The following is a 21182-nucleotide window of genomic DNA, read 5'->3' on the forward strand; positions in this document are numbered from 1 at the left end:
CCAGCCATTTTGTGTTTATTAACCAAAAACTGACTTAACCACCTCCCGTCCGGCCGTTGTATATAAACGGCCGGACGGTGGCAGTGCAGGGTCGGGTGGCCGTTTATAAACGGCCTCCCCGCACCCTGCTTGTGCGCGCTCCCTGGGAACGTGCAGCACCGCGATCCGGTGCCCGCTGTGTCCTCTGGACACAGTGGAAGATCGACCGTCGGACGGGACCTCTGTACGAGGTCCCGATCATGTGATCACTGATTGGCCAATCAGTGATCACATGTAGAGTAGTAAGCAAGGATGTCACTTGTGACATCCTTGCTTACTACGTGTGAAATCTGTGAATGATCACAGAGGTCACATGGTACAAGGCTATTCACAACAGCCTTGTACCATGTGACAAGCTGTGACAAATCACAGCTCACTCAGTAGTTCTCAATGGCTGCAAGAATGCAGCCAGAGAGAAGAAGAAATGATTGCTTTTACATCCTTTATGGGTGTAAAAGCAATCAGTGTAAAAAAAAAAATCTTCATCACCCCCCACAAGTAGTACAGTGTCACCATGGTGACACTGTACTGCTAGGGTGACAGTATGTAAAAAAAAATAAAAAATAATAATATTAAAATAAATGTTTAAAAATTATAATGTTTGGTTATAAACTAATTTGGGTTATTTTTTTTTTACAAAAAATATAACGGAATACATTTTGCCCAAGATTTATGATGAAATGATTTTTATTTGCAAAGTTTTATAAGAAAAACACTTTTTTTCAAAATGTTTGGACTTTTTAATTTACATAGCAAAAAAAAAAATCCCAGTGGTGAATAAATACCACCAAAATAAAGCTTTATCTGTCTCAAAAAAATGCTAATAAATTCATATAGGTACAGTGTTGCATGACCGCACAATTGTCATTCAAACTGTGATAGCACTGAAAGCTGAAAATTGGCCTGGACAGGAAGGGGGTAAAAGTGTCCGGACTGGAAGTGGTTAATAAACACACACCTGCCCCAGAATCCAGCGATGTTCTCACCCGCACCACCCCTTCTCTGTTTCTCTCCGCCATGGCGCCGGCATCTCAACTGTGGGCACCAGGCTGTGACAGCTTGCGGCTTCACAGCCGGGTGCCCACTGCGCATGCGTGGGGCACGCTGCACCTCCTAATTGGTCCGGCAGTCTCCTGGGACCTGTGAAAGTTCCCAGGAGACTGCGGGAGGGAGGAGGGGGGCCGTGGCGAACTGAGCCAGAAGTGGGGAAAAAAAGGGATCCACTCCTTCGACCCCCCCCAAAGGGTGCCAAATATGGCAGTGGGGGAGGAGGCAAATAAGCGGACCTTCCACTTTTGAGTGGAAGTCCGCTTTAAGAGCATTTCATCACACCAAGATCGGTGTGATCTATTGCTTTTTATTTTTAGTTTACTTCTGAGTAAACCGGAAGTGATGTCAGGTCATGGCTTCTGGGTTACTATATCATAGAGCCGAAGAAAGCCAATCCGATCTTTGTTCAGCTCTGTGTTCAGCCAGTGGAAGTGCCAGCTGGTCGATCGGGACACCCGGTGGGATGGGAAATACCGTTAAAGCCGTGGAAGGCAGTGGGAGGGGGGGGCGTCCCCTCACACTGCTTGTAATTGCTGCTTGTATTGCTGGATGTTTACATTCCTTCTAAAAGCAATAAAAGTGATTTAAAAAAAAAAAGTGACACTGTAATAATAATAAATCATTAAAAAAATTAAAGTGCCTCCACCCTCCCATTGCTTGCATGCAAAGGCAAATGCACTCATTGGTCCCAAGCACACGCAAACAGCGATCGTTCCAAACGTGAGGTATCGCCATGATAGTCAGATCATGGGCAGTAATTCTAGCACTAGACCTTCTCTGTAAATCTAAAGTGGTAACCCATAAAGGCTTTCAAAGAATAGTAAAACTTACGCAGCTTGTCGCCGTTGCACAGGTCGTGCTAATAGGTAAAAATCCCCCTGATGAAGCCATGTTTTGGAGTATTATATTTTTTGTAATATTGTATCCTTATGTAATAGTGGATATGAGAAGTGAAGCACGGCACTGCATGAAATAATTTTGATTCTGGTGAACCTGTTGTCATATTATATCTCTCAGGAACTCCAACAGCATTATCTAACCAGCGAAGTTCTCAGCTCTTCCAACCCTTGTCCTGATTTCTCAGGAGTCTCACTCTTAATAAATTCACAGCATTGGTGTCAGTGACCAAAATAATAACCTTCAGCATGTGTCAGGGGGTGCAAAAATAACCCCCAGCAGTGACCAAAATAATAACCTCCAGCATGTGTCAGTGGATGCAATAATAACCCCCAGCAGTGACCAAAATAATAATCTCCAGCATGTGTCAGTGGGTGCAATAATAACCCCCAGCAGTGACCAAAATAATAATCTCCAGCATGTGTCAGTGGGTGCAATAATAACCCCGAGCATTGGTATCAGTGGTTGCAACCCCCCCCCCCCTTTCTTAGCTAATGGTCATTGGCAGTGCTGTTAATTCTCCCCCCCTCCTATTGCTGGACAGCTAAGGTGAATGAGGATAGGGGTCAGCTAAGGTGAGAGCATGGAGGGTGTTGACGTGAAGGCACAGTGGTGGGAAGGTTTCGGGCATATTGGTGAGAAGAGGGCTTACTGTGGGGTTGGAATAATGCAGAGTTCAACTAGAGATGAGTTTGGAGAATTCACCTCTAGTGATGAATGGGATGGTTTTAGGTGTGGTGGTGAGTGCTGCCTCTACAAGGAGCTGTCAACTGTAACTCTAAATGAAGTCTTTCTGGCCATCAGCCCAGGTCAGGCAGGGGTTGGTGGTGTGAGCTGCATGCCAGAGATTACAGAGCCCGTGGAAGCTGCAGTAGAAGCAGCTTGCAAATGGGGGCACTCACCAGGGGGGCGGAGCCCAGAGTGCCAGCAGGAGACCACAGAAGAGGAGGACCAGGGCTGCTCTGTGCAAAACCATTGCACAGAACAGGTAAGTATAACGTGTTTGTTATTTAAAAAAATAAAAAATTATCCCTTACAATCACTTTAAAGCTGGAAATCTTTAATTTACTTATCAGCACCAAATACTGTTTATGGGCCTTCCTGCCCAGTCATTTATCCTGAATACATGTGTTCTCTGCTGTGCTCAATGGTTTCTACCACCAGCCCTTAGATCATTACTGAGTCTTGTAGTGACACAGAGGCCTTTGCAAGGAACCACGTGAGCAGCAGAGGATGTAGGTTTCAAATGCTGGAGACCGTGCTACTTAAAGACATCAGAGTTTGAACTTACTGGAGAGGTATTTTAGTGCCTTTTATAGCATGAAAAACATTTTTTTTTGGAACACAAAAGAGGTACTTGAAGTCTTTGTCAGGCTGACTTTCAGGGAAAAATCTGCAGCCTGGCAGAGAGCCTTCCTCTTTGCATCCTAACTGTACTTGTTTGCTTTAAATGATAATATACTCCCAAAAGTTTATTTATTTTTTGACTGGATTGTACATTTGAGTGTTGATAATAAATAAATGGTGGTTTAAGAATAAGAATATTTCCAAAGTAACCAATGCTTTTGTGAAGTAAAAGACACACAAATACAAACACAATACATGTATTGCAAAACAGTCTTTTATTGTATCCGTGCCACACAAACTAGTGAAAAAAACTACCCTTTTCACAACATTTTCGTTTAAATAAAACAACTTCAAGTACAATTGGTACAAAAAATGTCTGATCTTTTTTTTGCCTCCAACAGGCCACTATACCACACAGTAGATAAAACACAGTGGTTACAAATGCCTTTTATTTTTTATTCTTTTTTTTTTTTTTATATTATTACTCTTTTTGTGGCAAGGCAGATGAAGGGAAATGTATCTATGAAAAAATACTGTGTGTTAAGAAATCTGTCATACGTTTTGTCTCACATGGATACAAATGAGTATACTTTTTTTTTTTAGGCCTATTTGGCGGTAAATCATGTAACAAAATTAGAAAATAATGAACATAATAAAATAATATAAAAAATAAAATAAAAATAATAAGAAAAAAAACCAGAAACAAAATATCCCCTACACCCTGTTTTAAAGGCAGGCACTACCAATATAAGGGAGACTCCACAGTGTTGGTAGAGGATTCTGTACAAGCTATAGGTTATTATTACCTGGCTAAAATAAAATGCTACAGTCCTTCTAAAACAGACATCATAATCAATGCCTGCAAACAATATGTACACATCATACATATTAAACAAGACTTAATATAAACAATTGTCAACAGTATATACAGATCTGTTTTTTTTTTCACCATCTTGAAATACAATTTGACTACATGAACGATGCAGCAATGTATACTTATATAAATGTACTACTTTACAGTAAAGTGTTGATGCCATTTTTAGCACAGCTGTGTAAACAGTTTTACTTGGCTTGTTTTTTTTCTTTAGTGTTTTTTTCTTTAACATTCTCACTGTATTTTCAAGATTTAAAGCAATATTCCTTATTCTTCCTTTTCACAGAAAACGAAGATTCTTTCTGCCATTTAATTCATAAATAATCCATAAAATTAAATACATTCACTAACAATGAGCTACAAAGTAATACAAAAATAAACAAAATAACATTAAATCAATAAAAAATAGATATTTATTGAAAAGAGAATGGGTAACCGTTTTCCTCGGTACAGCTCTGGTGGTTGAAGAATCAGTGCGTTTCAATATTTTTTTCAGCTATTGCACTAAGACGCCTTTCTTAATTTTTTTTTTCTTCAAGATTTTTTATTCCTGGACGTATGTCCTTGTTAGTATGAGGCTGAAGTTGGTAAAATGCACAGGCCAAAAAAAAGTAAAAGTAATTGAACTAAAAACCGTAGTTGTAACTTGAGTGATTTGTAACGTCTCACTCACGATCCGCAGGAGACTATTCAGATTTTATTTTGTGTAGAGGTCATTCACATTGCTGGTCTTGTAATCCAAACGACAAGGGTGGAGGATAGTAAGGGGATTTCAGCTCATGTTAAAAACTTCTGTCCATCTTTTTTCAAAATGTGTCCGCATTTTGTGTCCTGCCCTACCTATCTCAGAGTCATCTTCATTGAAAGTTTCACAGTTGTTAAAAACAAGTCTGACATCCAGAGCGAAAGCCTCAAAGTTTGGATATCTGAAAAATAAAAAGCATTTTATGGGATATGGATTGCTAAAGCCTGTTGAATTACAGACATGGTATATTTTTTTTTTCCAGCTTGGACCAATGTAATTCTGTATACAGCTGGTAAAATAAGAACTGAATACGTCACCATTTTTCTAGGTAAATATATTTCTAAAAATGCTATAGACATTAAATGTTCACCACATGTCGGTAACAACCCATGCAATCCATACATACAAAGAAACCAAAACAAATAAGTTCAGAAATTAAGTTATGTGTAATAAAATGGAATGACACAGGAAAAAAGTATTAAACACATAAAGAAAGAGAGATGCAAAAAGGCACAGAAAGCCAAGACACCAGCTGAAATCTGTCAGTAATTAGAAAGCAATTCTGCCCCTTGCCCCTTGATTAATATCAGCTGGTTCAGTCTCAACTTATGGCCTATAAAATGATGTCTCAATACCAAGGTGTCACACATCTCATGTTGGGTAAAAGCAAAGAGCTCTCTCAAGACCTTCAGGACCTTATTGTTGCAATACATATTGATGGAATTGGTTACAGAAGGATTTCTAAACTTCTGAATTTTCCAGTGAGCACTGTTGGGGCCAGAATATGGAAGTGGAAAGAACATCATTTCACCATAAACCAGCCATGACTAGGTGCTCCTCACGAGATTTCTGATAGAGGAGTGAAAAGAATTATCAAAAGAGTTGTCCAAGAGCCAAGGACCACTTGTGGAGAGCTTCAGAAAGACCTGGAATTAGCAGGTACAATTGTTTCCAAGAAAGCAATAAATAATGCACTCAGCTGCCATGGCCTGTATGCACACTCACCACGTAAGACTCCATTGCTGAAGAAAAAGCATGTTGAAGCTCGTTTAACCACTTGCCTACCAGGCACTTTTACCACCTTTATGCGTAGGCTAATGTTCAGCTTTCAGTGCTGTTGCACTTTGAATGACAATTGCACGGTCATGCAACATTGTACCCATAAGAAATTTTTATCATTCTTTTCATACAAATAGAGCTTTCTTTTGGTGGTATTTAATTGCCACTGGGTGTTTTATTTTTTGCACTATAAACAAAAATGGAAAAAAAAATTCTATTATACAATTTTGCAATTAGGTAATTTTTCTCCTTCACTGATGTGCATTCATGAGGCTGCATTGATACGCAGCACTGATGGGCACTTATAGGTAGCATTGATGGGCACTGATGATGTGGCACAGATAGGCAGCACTGACAGGTGGCACTGTTGGGCGTTGATGAAGAGGCACTGATGATGCTGCACTGATATGCAGCAATGATGGTCACTGATAGGTGGCACTGATAGGTGGCACTGATGGGCGGTGCTGACTGACAGCACTGACAGATGGCACTGCTGGGCGGCACTAATGGGATCAAGTGCTTGTACAGCACTGATGGGTGGCACTGGTGAGCACGGATGGGTGGCACTGATGGGCACTGCTGGGTGGCAATGCTGGGCACTGATGATCAGTGCCGATCTGCTCTGTGATAGTTGCCAGTTATCGGCAGTACTTTCCTCACACTGTGACAGCGTGAGGAAAGTGCTGCTGATAACCAGCAACTGCATTTATTCCGTGGTCTTCTGTGTCATTCAGCTATAGCGAGGTTAGCAAGTGGTTAAAGTTTGCTGCACAACATTTAGACAAGCCTATGAAACACTGGGAGAATATAGTTTGGTCAGATAAGACCAAAATTTAATTCTTTGGATGCCACAATACACAGCATGTTTGGAGGTCAAATGGCACTGCACATCAGCCCAAAAACACCGTACCAACAGTGAAGTCTGGAGGTGGGAATATCATGGTGTGTGACTGTTTTTCAGCATACGGTACTGGCAAACTTTATTTCATTGAAGGAAGGATGAATGGAAAATGTACCAAGACATTCTTGATAAAAATCTGCTGCCATCTACCAGCATGATGAAGATGAAACGAGTATGTACATTTCAGCAAGACAATGATCCCAAACACAAAGCCAAGGAAACTCTCAATTGGTTTCAAAGAAAGAAAATAAAGCTGCTAGAATGGCCCAGTCAATCACCTGACTTGAATCCAATAGACAATCTATGGAAAGAACTAAAGATCAGAGTCCATAGAAGAGGCCCATGGAACCTTCAAGATTTGAATACTGTGTGGAAGAATGGGCCAAAACCACATCTGAGCAATGTATGCGACTAGTTTCTAGGAGGCGCCTTGAAGCTGTCATTACCAACAAAGGATTTTGTATGAAGTATTAAATGAATTTCAGTTAGCATGTTCAATACTTTTTCCCGGTGTCACTTCATTTTATTACACATAATTTCTGAATTTATATTCTTTGGTTTCTTTGTATGTATGGATTGCATGTGCTGTTACAGACGTGGTGAAAATTTCATATCAATATCATTCAAGTCATTAGCACCTTTAGAAATATATTTACCTAGAAATACTTTTTTTACCCACTGTATACCATATCTGGCCAATCTCCCTGAATGCTGGAAATCACTGAAGTTAAAGTGATTCTAAAGGCTTAAATTTTAAAAACAATCAAACAAACAAACAAACGAACAAACAAACATGTCTATACTTACATGCTGTCTGCAGTGGTTTTGCACAGAGCAGCCTGGGTCCTCCTCTTCTTGGGTCTCCCACTGGCGCTCCTGGCCCTCCCTCCTGTTGGGTGCCCCCAGAGCAAGCAGCTTGTTATGGGGGCACCTAAGCATGGGCACTTCCCAGCCGCTGCTCCGTGTGTCCATTCACACATGGAGCCACAACTCGGCCCCGCCCCCTTTCTATTCTCATTGGATCACTGGCTGTGACTGACAGCAGCAGGAGCCAATGGCTCCTGTTGCTATTTTAGCCAATGAGGAGAGGGAGTCCCTGGATATCCAAGACTCAAGTGCCCATTGCTGGATCGAGAGGGGGCTTAGATGAGTATTAGGGTGGGGTTGGGGGTGATGCTGCACACAGAAGGTTTTTTACCTTCATGCATAGAATGCATGAAGGTAAAAAAACCTTGATCCTTTACAACCACTTTAATACCACTGCTCAAGTAATCTCCACTTGCTAGCGTGGCCCATGCTGAGCATATGCCCTGCTGCATTCTGAATACAGGAGGATGGCCACTCAGTACGACCACCATTTAGAGATTGTTTTGTTTTTTATGAATAAATGCAAATTGTTCTCTGATTGGACGAGGTGGAGAGGTGGGTAGTATGTAGATAATGCTTTGCATTTATTCAGCAAGTGGAGATTACAGGAGTATCTGTGTCTATTTTAGTGATTTCCAGCTTCCAGGGGCATCAGCCAAGTATGGCGTATACATAGTTACATTGTTCAAAGTTGTACCCATGTAGCTATGTAAAAATATAGCATACTGTATGTACCTGGAATAGTACATGTCCAGCAAAGCTTTTTTTTTTTTAAAGTAGAACAATAAACAAAACTTTTTTTTTCATTTTGGATAAAGTAAACCCTTCAGTTTATTTTTTGCAATGAGTGTCCCATTGGAGAGATTTACCTTCAATTCCTGTCCTATAGCCAAAATAGGAAGTGAGAAAACCTCCCCACAAATTAAGGGAATTCCTCGTGGGCCTTAGGTCACCAGAACTTATGTCCCCATTGGAAACTTTCCTCTCTACCACTTTCCTGGGGACAACCCAACATTTGGGGTTTGCCTTACTTTCACTTTCATTGATAATGGTAAACAGGACAAATAGATAGGGTGAATCTCCCTAATGGGGTCAAATGAATACAATATGGGCTTTTAATATAAGTTGATGGTATTGTTGTTTGCTCTTTGCAATTTTGTATTTTCATTTTTATGAGGTGAACCCACAAGTACTTTGCACACAATATATTATTGTTTTTTTCTGAATATAGGTACCTGAAATGATTGGAAGTATTTCAGTATGATAAGGTTATACCTAAATGGAGTCTTGCTTTTGCACAGCAAATAATTGGGAGGCACATAAACAGTTCTTACTTCAGATAAACCGAACATACTTGACATATACTACAGTTCTGTTAATGGTATGTACCCATAAACTAAGATGATGGGGAACATCGGTCATACTTACTGCCCACTGCTAAGCTTTTCTCGAATCGTTGCAAAGTCCATGGGCTTCTTGATGACCTTTTTGTAGCCAGGGACAAGTTTCAAGTTAACAGGAAGCAGAAAAGGCCAGGCATCCTCATGAGATTCCATCTCAGACAAAATTGCACTGATAAAATAAAATAATAGCTTTAACCAACACAGATTCCAGCCACTGCACAGGCAACAAATATTGATTTTTTTTCAGATGTATCTGAGACTACATGACATTTGGATAAAGTCATTGCCACACATGCTCATTGTAGTTTCTAATCCATCAAAAATCTCCTAGAAAAATTTCACGCAAGGATTTATTGTGTTCAGGGTGTAGTTTGTGTCGTCTTGGTTATTTTACAATCCTAACTACATAAGTTATGTCACATGTTGAGAGTCACCAGACTGTAAACGGGGGCATACAGTTGAGCTGGACTTAATTATAAAAAGGAGAATAAACATTTGCCCCCCTCATAGCCTGATGTAGAGGATACAACTGTGCCCTTGTTCCTTCGAAAATCCTCTTCGTGCTGCTGAACCCACTATTGCACAAGTTTCCTTGCAGCAGTCAGTCATTCTATGGTTAGTAAACAACAGCTAGAAGGAAGAAGGAAGAGAAGGATCCACAGCATCCACTGTGATACACAGCACATCTCAGCCAACCAAAACCCAGATGTTCTTTTTTTTTTTTCAGCTGTGCAAGAATATGAAATAATTTAAAGTGGAACTAAACCCATCGATTTAACGGTCTAAAAAAACAGTTACATTTCCGGCATGTTGGGAATCATAACTATCACATTTGCTGGTGCTCTCAACCAAACTGTCAAACCATCAAATGGTTGGTGTCATAACTGATCACATGTGCAGCACCATGGCAGTTGCAGATCAAACAGAGACTAGGATGGGAGTTCCTTGGCTGAAAAGGATGGGAGAGTTTAGTTCCGCTTTAAAGTGCCACGAAACTTGATTTTTTTTTTATTTTATAAAATAAACTAAACATAGTATGTTTAAAGATAACTTGCAGGGCTTTTTTTCATCAGGAAAGCAGGGGAACGCAGTCCTGGTACCTCCAGCACCGAATGTATGTAATGACAAGGGCTGCTGGGTATCCAGGGTGCTGGAGTGGATTTTTTTTGGGGGGAAGCTATTGTTGCAGGAGAGGTCTATTGTAGCTGGGGAGGTCTATTGTTGCTGGTGGGGATCTATTTTTGCTGGGGGTGGATCTTATGTTCCTAGGTGTCAATCATTGCTGGGAGGGATATATTGTTGAAGGAGGAGTACATTGATGCTGGCTGCTGGAGGGTCTATTGATGCTGGCTGTTGAGAGCCTATTGTCGCTGAGGTGCATCTATTGTCGCTGGGGGGTCCATTGTTGTTGGGGGGGGGCCTATTGTTACTGGGGAGGTCTATTGTTGCTGGCTGCTGGGGGATCTATTATTGCTGGAGAGAATCTATGTTGACGGAGGAGGGGCTCTATTGTTGCTAGCTACAGGGACTCTATTTTACTGCCTTTCTTGTTATCATTAAGTTCCATAAAAATTACTTAGCACCACAAAATTACATTTGGTGCTGTATTCTATATAAGGGGTGGTACTGGGAGATGGGTAGGGGGTGGAACCAAGGAATAGTGCTTGGAGGTGGGTAGGGGGCGGAAACACAGGGAAGGGGGGGGGGGTTCCTGTACCTATTCTCATAGAAAAAAAGCCCTGATAACTAGAATGTATTTTTTATCTCTCTTATCCCTTGTTCCATCTCTCAGATACAAGCTTTTTTCCGCTTTTCTCAGATTTTCTGTTCCAGGGTTACTACATTCACTCTCCATGCCCACCTTGTGTATATGAATGTAGCCACCCTTTCCCGCCCCCCAAGGTGGACCACACATCTACGTGAAGACATATTCATCTCTATGAGAATTGTAGTACACATAGAGTGCAGCATGTGACCAGAAATAAAGGCACTGCTTGCTCTACACTATTAGGAGTGAGGTATATCAGTGGAGGACAGGGAGCGTGCACAGGACAAAAAAGAAGCCTGAAAAAAAACGGTAAAGAGACTTAAAAAAAACAGAGCTATGCTATACTTGATATTTTAGACGAACCGATAAAATAATTTGAGTTTAGTGTCACTTTAATGGTTTCTCTGGGTGACAGAGTGAAGGGAGAGGTAGGGTGGTGATGTCACAATCTTAGAGAACACCTTGTATTCACTGAAAAAAATACAAGACTTTCCCTGAAGGGCGGCAGTGCCAAGCAAGTGACGACTTTGCTATGCAGTAGGGCAACCACTTGGCACAGGATCCGTAAGACTGCTGTTATTACTATGGATGCAGCAACTACTACATTGATTTACAGCTTAAATAGGCATCAATTAGGTATGAAATATGCATATTTACATTGGTACAGCATATAAAAATAATATCTAAACTTCACCTGTAATACAATCTGTGCAGTGTCATGCTGCAGTGGTTAACAGGGAGGACTTCCAGTGCTAGGGTCCTGAGTTCAAGTTCCATCACACTAACTGAACAGAATTTATATGTTTTCCCCATGTTTTATGGTTTTCCATCTCAAAGCCTAAAACATAGTGGCAAGTGAATTGGACTGTGACCAAAGTGATGTGTATGTGTGACTGTGCCAGGGAAGTTCTTAACTGGTTAAGTTACCTAAACCAAAATGCTTTACCTGCAGAGAGCCAGTTCCTTGGCATCATCCTTTGTGTGGTGTTTTGACTTCTTAGATGCAGGTGAAGTCTCTTGTTTTGAGGGACTAGAGTTATTTTCTTCTATTTTTCTTTTTTTACTGTCTTTACTTCCCTTTTTTCCAGAGCCACCAGTTGTTGCAATATCTTCATCCTCTGCTTCACCGGATGCCTTTTTTCCTTTCTTCGGCTCAGAACTCTTTTTCCCTTTTAAATTGGCCTTCTTCATTTTTAAAGTCTGTCCACTTGCCTAAAATGCAAACAAGATGCTGTTTTCTAAGGCTAACTGATGACCAATACACAAATAATACAAGGGAGATAAAAAAAACCAAAACAGTGGCTTCAGAATGCACAAAAAATGTGTTCATAAATAGATGTATTGGTCTTAATGAACATTACAAGTAGATACATTATTGTAATATTCAGTCTTGCAAGGGATGCTAAAGTACCCTTGGTATATGAATGTACCTCCAAGCATGCTCTGGGTACCTCTGGGCCTCATCATTTCCGTGCATATCTGGAACAGCTGCTGAGTGTGCTTCCAAGGGGGATAATATTATACTGTATGCCCAAATAACCGTCCTCGGCTCATTTTATTTCACATATAATTAGCTCATTAGTTCCCATAAGGTGAGGTATGTCTTACCTTAGCAATGCAGGCAGGACAGAACCAGTCACCCTCTGGTATAGCAGTGATTTTGGGCTTGTGGCAGTATGTGTGACATCCTTTATCACATCCATCACACAAAAGCAGCAATTCTTCATTATCTCCTTTGCGACATATTTGGCAGTACTGCAATACACACATTAAGCAAGAACAATGAGCAACAGTAGGTAGGAGAGAATCCATTATTGTCCAGTAACACTTCTATCCTATCCCAATTCTGATTTACGAGTATTATAAGCTGCATTTTAAAGTGGGCCCTAAAAATATGTTGTAAAAATACATTTAAATATATCACTAACTTGCATCAGCCATTTTCAACTTTTACTTAACTTCCACTTTGTCAAGAGATGAATTAAAGGGGAGAGTTAGGCAAGTAGCAGCTTTGTACCCCCATTCATGACATAGGTCAAGATTACAATAGGTGCAGAGAATTCACTCCATTTGCATAGTCAGTACTGACATGGACTCTTTCCATTAAGCACATACTGCCTACAAATGCATCCTCCCTTGTGGAGTGACAGCCAGGTGTGTGGCTTTGATCATTTGTGCTTCTCCCTGATTCACTGCAGAAGAATGAGAATTTTAGCTGGTCTCCTGCCTAGATTGCATCATGGATAATCCCTCTCTGTTTTTTCCCCATTATTGTCTCAAGGATGATCCCCTCTCTGTCTTTGCCCAACTACTCTCTTGGGCATGATTTCTCTGTCTTTGCCCCACTACCCTCTTGGGGATAATCTCTCTCTGTCTTTGCCCCACTATTGTCCTGGGGATAGTACCTCTCTGTCTTTGCCCCACAAGTGTCCTGTGGATGATCCCTCTCCGTCTGCACCACTTACTGTCTTAGGGATGATTTCTTTCTGTCTTTGCCCCACTTGTGTCTTGCGGATGATCCTTCTCCATCTTTGCTCCACTGCTCTCTTGGGGATGATCCCTCTCTGTCTTTGCCCCACTACTGTCTTGTGAATGATCCCTATCCATCTTTGCCCCACTACTGTCTTGGGGATGATCCCATTCTGTCTTTGCCCCACGATTGTCTTCTGGATGATCCCTATCCATCTTTGCCCCACTACTATCTTGTGGATGATCCCTCTCTTTCTTTGCCCCACGATTGTCTTCTGGATGATCCCTCTCTGTATTTGCCCCACGATTGTCTTCTGGATGATCCCTCTCTGTCTTTGCCCCACGATTGTCTTTTGGATGATCCCTCTCTGTCTTTGCCCCACTACTGTCTTGGGGATGATCCCTTTGTCTTTGCCCCACTATTGTCTTGGGGATGAGCCCTCTCTTTTTTTGCCCCATGATTGTCTTCTGGATGATCCCTCTCTGTCTTTGCCCCACTACTATCTTGTGGATGATCCCTCTCTGTCTTAGCCCCACTTCTGTCTTGGGGATGATCCCTATTTGTCTTTTCCCCACTACTATGTTGTGGATGATCCCTCCCTGTCTTAGCCCCACTACTATGTTGTGGATGATCCCTCTCTGTCTTAGCCCCACTTCTGTCTTGGGGATGATTCCTATTCGTCTTTTCCCCACTACTATGTTGTGGATGATCCCTCCCTGTCTTAGCCCCACTTCTGTCTTGGGATGATCCCTCTCTGTCTTTGCCTACTATTGTCTTGCAGATGATCCCTCTCTGTCTTTGCCCCACTACTGTGTTAGGGATGATTTCTCTCTGTCTTTGCCCTACTACTGTCTTGCAAAATATCCCTCTGTCTCTGCCCTATCACTGTACTCCTAGATGTTTCCAGTGCTTGTGTGAAGTGTTGTGCATATTGTTAGTCCTGTACAGTAACCAAATTACTCTTCTAATTTTCCAACAGTGTTTTAAATGTGCTAAAATCTGATGATAATCTGTTAGCAGTCTCCTGATTTACCCTATTACACAGGAATTATTAGTAATGTCAAGCAAGAGAGGAGTACAGCAAATAAAAGTTGGTTATTCTGTCCAACATTCAGTTGAGCAGTAGGGTGTCTACTGCTTCAGAAATTATGCTGAGAGAAAGTTCTGAAAGTAACATCAGAAAGTAAAGAAAAAGCCTTCATGTTGACTTGCATATTTCATAAGAAACAGGTAACAATCTAAAGGTACACATAGACATTAAAACCGTAGTAAACCGCAAAAAAACAGCTCCAGCAGAAAAATGTCAAAATGTCATAATTTTCTAGTATGCACCGCATATGAGCACATGCCAGCAGACTTACCTTACAAAGATGCTTTCCAGTGATGTGCTGTCACTGCTACCAGGGCTTCCATCTTCACCCAGTCTTCCGGGTTCGCGGGATGACGTCACTACTACGTGGCACAGAGCTCTGAATGAACGGCACTGTCCATTCAGAATGCAGTGTGCATGCACAGGTGACGTCACCAGTCGCTACTAAAGTAAATATCTCCTAAACAGTGCACATTTAGGAGATATTTACTGTACCTACAGATAAGTCTTATTATAGGCTTACATGTAGGTATTAACCAAAAGGCGGAATTTACCACCGCTTTAAGGCCTCATGCACACAAGGTGACTATTTAGCCCCTCTTAAGGCCAAAACTCCTAGTAGTAAAAAAAACTGCTTAAAAATGTGGTAAAAGCCATGCATTGCACATACATTTAGGCACGTTTAGTCAAGTGTTAATGGATTCAACTGGCCAGGGTATTAATTTGTTCTGGCCATTGGAATGCTTTAACACTGGATGTGTTTAGGCTTGTGTACATGCGTTTAGCTATGTTCAGCTTTTTTTCTGCTTTTCAGCTCCTCTCCTGCTCATGTGTTTATTTTTTTTCAGTCTGTAAATGTTCCTCTTCTAATATGCCTGTAAACACCTATGTACGCATGGACATGGACATGGATGTGCTTTTGCAGGCTGAAAAAAAACCTACAGCCATTTGTAAAGGCAGCATTTTTTAAGCGCAGTGTGCATGAGGCCTAACTACCATTGGATCACTTGCTGATCAAATAGGCTGTTAGCTATTGCTGTGTGAATCCAGCTGGGCTTGATATTCCCCAATGGCATGGGTCCCCTAGACATTACTGGTACAGAGGAAGAGGGTGTCTAATGAGCACACAATCCACAGAAAATGATCTTTCCAAAACCAGAGGCCTCTAATAAAATGATATAGAGAGCTCTAGATTAATTTAGACCCTACTATGTTGATTGGCCATAGCATGAATTTGTTGATCACTTTTCCTTGCTTGAACAGGTACTGGAGAACAGATTGTAACAAATCAGCTTTCTTTGATTGTTTCTATGATTGACGATAATGTTTTCAGTCAATATTTTCTGTTGATTGCAAAGCTCATACCAATACTGTGTGTGTTGCATCATTTTATATTTTAGTTGTTTGATGAATTGTTTGTTTTTGATTAATCCTTCCTACATGTTTGGACGCATTTAGACAGATCAACACATCTGTACTAAAATGCATGAACATTAAAACATAGGACAACGTACAACTTTCATGATGGATTTCTCCCATGCAATAGATTTCTGCAGCTGCTGAATGCAGAGCGATACTTGTGCAGCGCTTCGTGCTTCTGACAGTGCTTTCCTCCAAATCTTCAGACCCGGAGCAATGTCATCCTCCGCCCTGCAGTGTAACAGTGTAAGAATACGCTCAGTAAATGGCCTGAATCAAACACAACTCAAAATCACACTAAAAAGCCAAGCAGTGACAATACAGGGGTAAACAGCCAGTATGAACAAAGTTAAAGCAAAATTACTGAATTTGGAGCACAGAGAGCCTGACAATCAAAGTGGCTGAAATAAAAACTGTCTGTGTGTCCCTGGCTGTCAATCATTTTCCAACAGTTGATCCGACTGTCATTTTCTAGTACACATTTAAATTTTATTTCCTTTAATGCACCACAGACAATTCTTGAGAGAACAAGTCCAATTTGGACTTATACAAGAATCTGAATATTCATTATTAAAGTGTTAAAACAGATTGATATGTGCCCCTTTATTTAGCTTTACCTACTTTGCCTGAGCCTGACTCTTTAGCTTGAGGTTCAGGGGTAAGAAGCCACTTGATATTGAACAATTAGTCCCCTATCAACTGTCTGATCTCACACGCCGTCACCCAGCTTCTGAGTCTGCAAAACATCTAATAAAGAGCCTCTTAGTTGTTTACATGCCTATAAGGTGACCTGTTTCTCTTGTTGGAGTCAAGAAAGTAAACCCAAATAAGGGGGCAGGTAAGACGAAGCAAATATTACAAATTAGAACTGAATATTCAGATTCTCACATACGCTTATTGGTGGCAAGTTCTCTTTTAGACACTTTGATGAATGAGGCCCAGATGGACTAGGAGTCTTGCAGTTTAGCCACAGTCAGTTTCAACTTCAAGTTAGATATCTAGAACTGTTTTGCAGGATTGCTGACATACAGAACACAGATTATTGTACAGAAGCACCATGCAGGATAACATGACCTGTAAAAAGACACACAGGAAGCTACAGAGAGCAACAGGCAAAAGATAACAGGCTCCACTGAGCAAAGAAGCACAATGATTGGTTATATATATTAATGTCAATGACCTACCCGTCACCATCACCACTAATAGATGGTGCAGGAGCAGGGACAGTAACTGTGCCCACATTATCCAGTTTGATCTGAATGGTGGTACTTAAGGGGCTCTTCAGATACCTTCTTTCAATGTTCCTCTCCAAGTCAGTCAGCCTGGTTACTGCTATATCTAGAGGGTTGTCGCTCCTCCGCTCTAGAGCACATGGATTGCCTCCTCCTTCTGCTGGATGCTGCTCGCCATCATTGTCCATGTGCCTTTTAGTAACTGACTTATGTTCATGATAAACCAAGTCTTCTCTCTCGGAGGCAGGCTCTGGACATATCCAGCCCTAAGCAGCGAGAAAAGTGTTAGAATGTCATCCACAATACATGCATTTTTCTATATGACCATGTCTTTAAAACCATTTCACTGGCTTACTGTTTAAGCACATATCCAGTTTTATCTAACTGACACTCACAAAGCCCAGAGGGGTGCATCTTATAGGTTTAAGTCCTGGTTCACACTGAATGCAACTTTGAAATTCGAGTGAAGTAGCACGATTTCAAAGCCATAGATCAGTGCGATTTGTAACTCCAATTTCACTGCGGCTTGCCACTTCATTTAACAGGAGTTGATGTCGCAATAAAATCGGGAATAAGTAGTGCATGAACTATTTTTGAAATCGCGCTACGTCTAATCGAACTGATTCAGACAGCGCCATAGAAATATATTACATGCGACTTCGGGTGCGATTTATAAATCACATGTCGCACCTGAAGTTACACCGGTGCGAACCAGGGCTAAATGCCAAATAGGGCATCAGAATATATTTTGGGACCCTAAATTGTAGGATATCCCATTTAGTCTATAAATTTGATAAAGTACCTTCTTTATCTTTGTGTACCTATTTCTAACAATGAAATCCATGCTTCTACCAATTTTGGGAAGATTTTTATTCAACAATGATACGGGCACATTGATTAAAGTGTTATAAAACCTATGACCCTGCTCTCACTATATCGGGTCTCCCACAGTACACAGAACATGGAAATACTATTATTTTAGTAAATGTAAACTGCTAAATACCTTTTCTCATCAGAAGTTAGAGCAGTCTTGTGACTTCTATCAGTGTCCAGCAGAGCACTGCTTAAAGCTTGTAGGAGGAGTTTTCATTCTCCCTAGATTGTCCTATGAGGCTGCAGGACCCCTGACCCTCTGTCTGGACAGTGCTGATTGGCCCTGTGCTGATCACATGCACTCTCCCAAGGAAAAAAACCTCAAACTGAGCATTTGCAGCTTGCCCCCCAGGCTCTGTTTTATCAGCATGGCTGACAACATGGATTGGGGACAGAAGAAGAATGGAAGGATCAGAGAAGATAGGATCAAACAGCTTTTTTACACAATGCAGAAGATTAACCCCTTAGTTTTCACAGTGTTTATAACAATTGTGTTTTACTGCATATACAGACATATTTTACTGCTGTGGGTTTAGTAACACTTTAAAATTACAGTCCCCTGAAGCAAATATTTTAGTATGTTTTAATAATAATAAAGTACAATGTTTGTATATGCATACATTGACAGTTTTTATTATACTTCCAAAGGTTTTTACAGTGCCTTGAAAAAGTATTCATACCCCTTGAAATTTTCCACATTTTGTCATGTTACAACCAAAAACATTAATGTATTTTATTGGGATTTTATGTCATAGACCAATACAACGTGGCACATAATTGTGAAGTGGAAGGAAAATGTTTTACAAATAAATATCTGAAAAGTGTGGCGTGCATTTGTATTCTGCCCCCCTGAGTTAATACTTTCTAGGACCACCTTTCTCTGCAATTACATCTGCAAGTCTTTTGGGGATGTCTCTACCAGCTTTGTACATCTAGATAGTGAAATTTGTGACCATCCTTCTTTGCAAAATAGCTCAAGCTCTGTCAGATTGGATGGAGAGCATCTGTGAATAGCAATTTTAAAGTCTTGCCACAGATTCTCAATTGAATTTAGGTCTGGACTTTGACTGGGCCATTCTAACACATGAATATGCTTTGATCTAAACCATTCCATTGTAGCTCTGGCTGAATGTTTAGGATCGTTGTCCTGCTGGAAGGTGAACCTCCAGTCTCAAGTCTCTTGTCTCCCCATATTGAGGTGGTTTTTTGGAGACAATTTTGATGCTTTGACTCAAATTTCAGTTAGTCACTTTATTTTGCCATTTTTTTTAGCTGAGTATAAGAGTTCTTCTATTGCAGGGCAACTTCCTTTAGGGTCTTCCTTCACATTAAAAATAATTTGTCTAAAAATGATGTGAAAAAGACTTGGCTTTGGTATCATTATTTTTCTGTATTTGCACAGCAAAGCTGAATGAGGCACCAAAAGAGGCTGTCTTCAATGAGGAAATTAATTTTTCTTTTTTCTTTTTTTTTACAATTAGGTCTGAATAATGTAGCTGCCTGCTGCCTAGACTATATGGCTTTTTAAATGAAACCAATCATAACAAAGAAACACTCTGTATTACCTTTATTTGTAAACTAGCAGAAGCTACTCGTCTCTCCAGATCTTCCACCTGCTGGAGAATGGCAATGTCAATCTCCATCTCATGGTCTTCCACACACCAGTTCTCTACCACGTCTCGTGTCAGCTCACATTTGTCACGTCCTTTCACATCTATGATAGCTACAAGAACAGAAACAGTTATTACAACAGAAAAGCAAGGACTCGTAAGTTTATCTGCATGGCACAAGTAACAAATGTCCCGCAGAGAGTGCTAAATGTTCTAAGACTTTATTTATAAGATGTCTGTAAAAATCCACACATGCAGATTGAGAATGTAGAGCTCACAACCTTAGCCAGCAGTTCATTTGTCAGCAGGACACTTACGGTCTTTGTTTTTCAGGCAAGCTTGGGTGATGTAGTCTAAGTGCTTCTGAATTTGCTTCTGTAAAGACTTTTCCCTTATTCCTCGGAGATTAAGTACTTTCAATAAAGATTTGAGATCTTCCGGATCTGTGATTCTCCACCAGCCAAACTGCATTTCTGTCAGTAAAAGCATGACCACATGTAAAATATTCATGAGATTATTTCATTTTTGATGTGCTTTATTTCTTTTAAAGCATTTTTTTATCAATTCATTCAACACTGATATCCAAACAGATAGAAAACCAACAGAGTTTAGTTCAGTTACGTATCCTTTAAAATATGTTTTTAGTTAGAACTAGCATAAGTATCCAAAATTGTATTGATAATAACACTCTGTAATCCTCTGCACAGCAACATTCAGACTGGCAGAGATCAGCACTCTCAGCTAGCCAGTGCTGTGTTGGTCTACACAGGGCTGCCAGTCTAACAAACCAAACATGCTTACAGGAGGGCAAAACACAGGTATGAACTCCTCAGTGTGCTTCTGCTGCTTTACTGTCCAATCTGTAGGTTTAGGATGGAACCTGATCAGGCTGCATTGCCAACTGCAACATGGGGTTGACAAGTCCAGCCCCTGAAAGTATTATTTGCTATTTACTACTGAAAATAATGGCCTTTAGGGCAAATAACAATGAATTGAGCAATGAAGTATTTACAAGCCCCCCACCAATGAAATCAGTGTCTTTGTCCATTGGTTGGCCACTAATGATGCAACTCCTGTGTATATGAAAGATTTGCGTGATTCCGGAACTAGGCTCCTGCTTCTTTTTTGGCGACGAGCTTCATGTGATTTTTAAAGGAGCATTTTGCTGTGATTACTGCTCAATCCTGGAACGTCACAATAGCGGCAGAATTGCATCACCCTTAACCACTTCCAGACCGGACACTTTTACCCCCTTCCTGAACAGGGCAATTTTCAGCTTTCAGCGCTATCACACTTTGAATGACAATTGCGTGGTCATGCAGCTGTACCCAAATGAATTTTTTACCATTTTTTTGAGACAGATAAAGCTTTATTTTGGTGGTATTTATTCACCGCTGGGATTTTTATTTTTTTTGCTATGTAAATGAAAAAGTCCAAAAATTTTGAAAAAAAGTGGGTTTTTTTATAACATTTTGCAAATAAATATTATTTCATCATAAATCTTTGCCAAAATTTATTCCGTTATCTTTTTAGTAAAA

The 21182-nt window shown here is 40.6% G+C and overlaps 1 protein-coding gene across 17 annotated transcripts in view; it reads right to left on the minus strand.

Moving 5' to 3' along the window:
* Nucleotides 1–3591: 3591 nt before the first annotated feature.
* BAZ2B (bromodomain adjacent to zinc finger domain 2B) overlaps nt 3592–21182 on the minus strand; it is a 413209-nt gene continuing 395618 nt past the window's right edge. For 12 of the 17 annotated variants that reach the window (XM_089659757.1, XM_089659756.1, XM_089659796.1 and 9 more), the window contains 8 exons: nt 19962–20117; nt 19600–19757; nt 17114–17427; nt 16025–16160; nt 12559–12705; nt 11897–12162; nt 9208–9351; nt 3592–5133 (listed from right to left, as the gene is read on the minus strand). In XM_089659757.1, coding sequence (XP_089515883.1) covers nt 4980–5133; nt 9208–9351; nt 11897–12162; nt 12559–12705; nt 16025–16160; nt 17114–17427; nt 19600–19757; nt 19962–20117 — 1475 coding nt within the window. In that variant the 3' untranslated portion in view covers nt 3592–4979. The remainder of the gene's footprint in view (nt 5134–9207; nt 9352–11896; nt 12163–12558; nt 12706–16024; nt 16161–17113; nt 17428–19599; nt 19758–19961; nt 20118–21182) is intronic. The other 5 variants (XM_089659801.1, XM_089659783.1, XM_089659815.1 and 2 more) reach the window with 1 other exon arrangement.

This window comes from Staurois parvus, unplaced genomic scaffold (genome assembly GCF_062004578.1).
Source record: "Staurois parvus isolate SC_StPar_1 unplaced genomic scaffold, SC_StPar_1.0 ptg000031l, whole genome shotgun sequence".
Lineage (NCBI taxonomy): Eukaryota > Metazoa > Chordata > Amphibia > Anura > Ranidae > Staurois > Staurois parvus.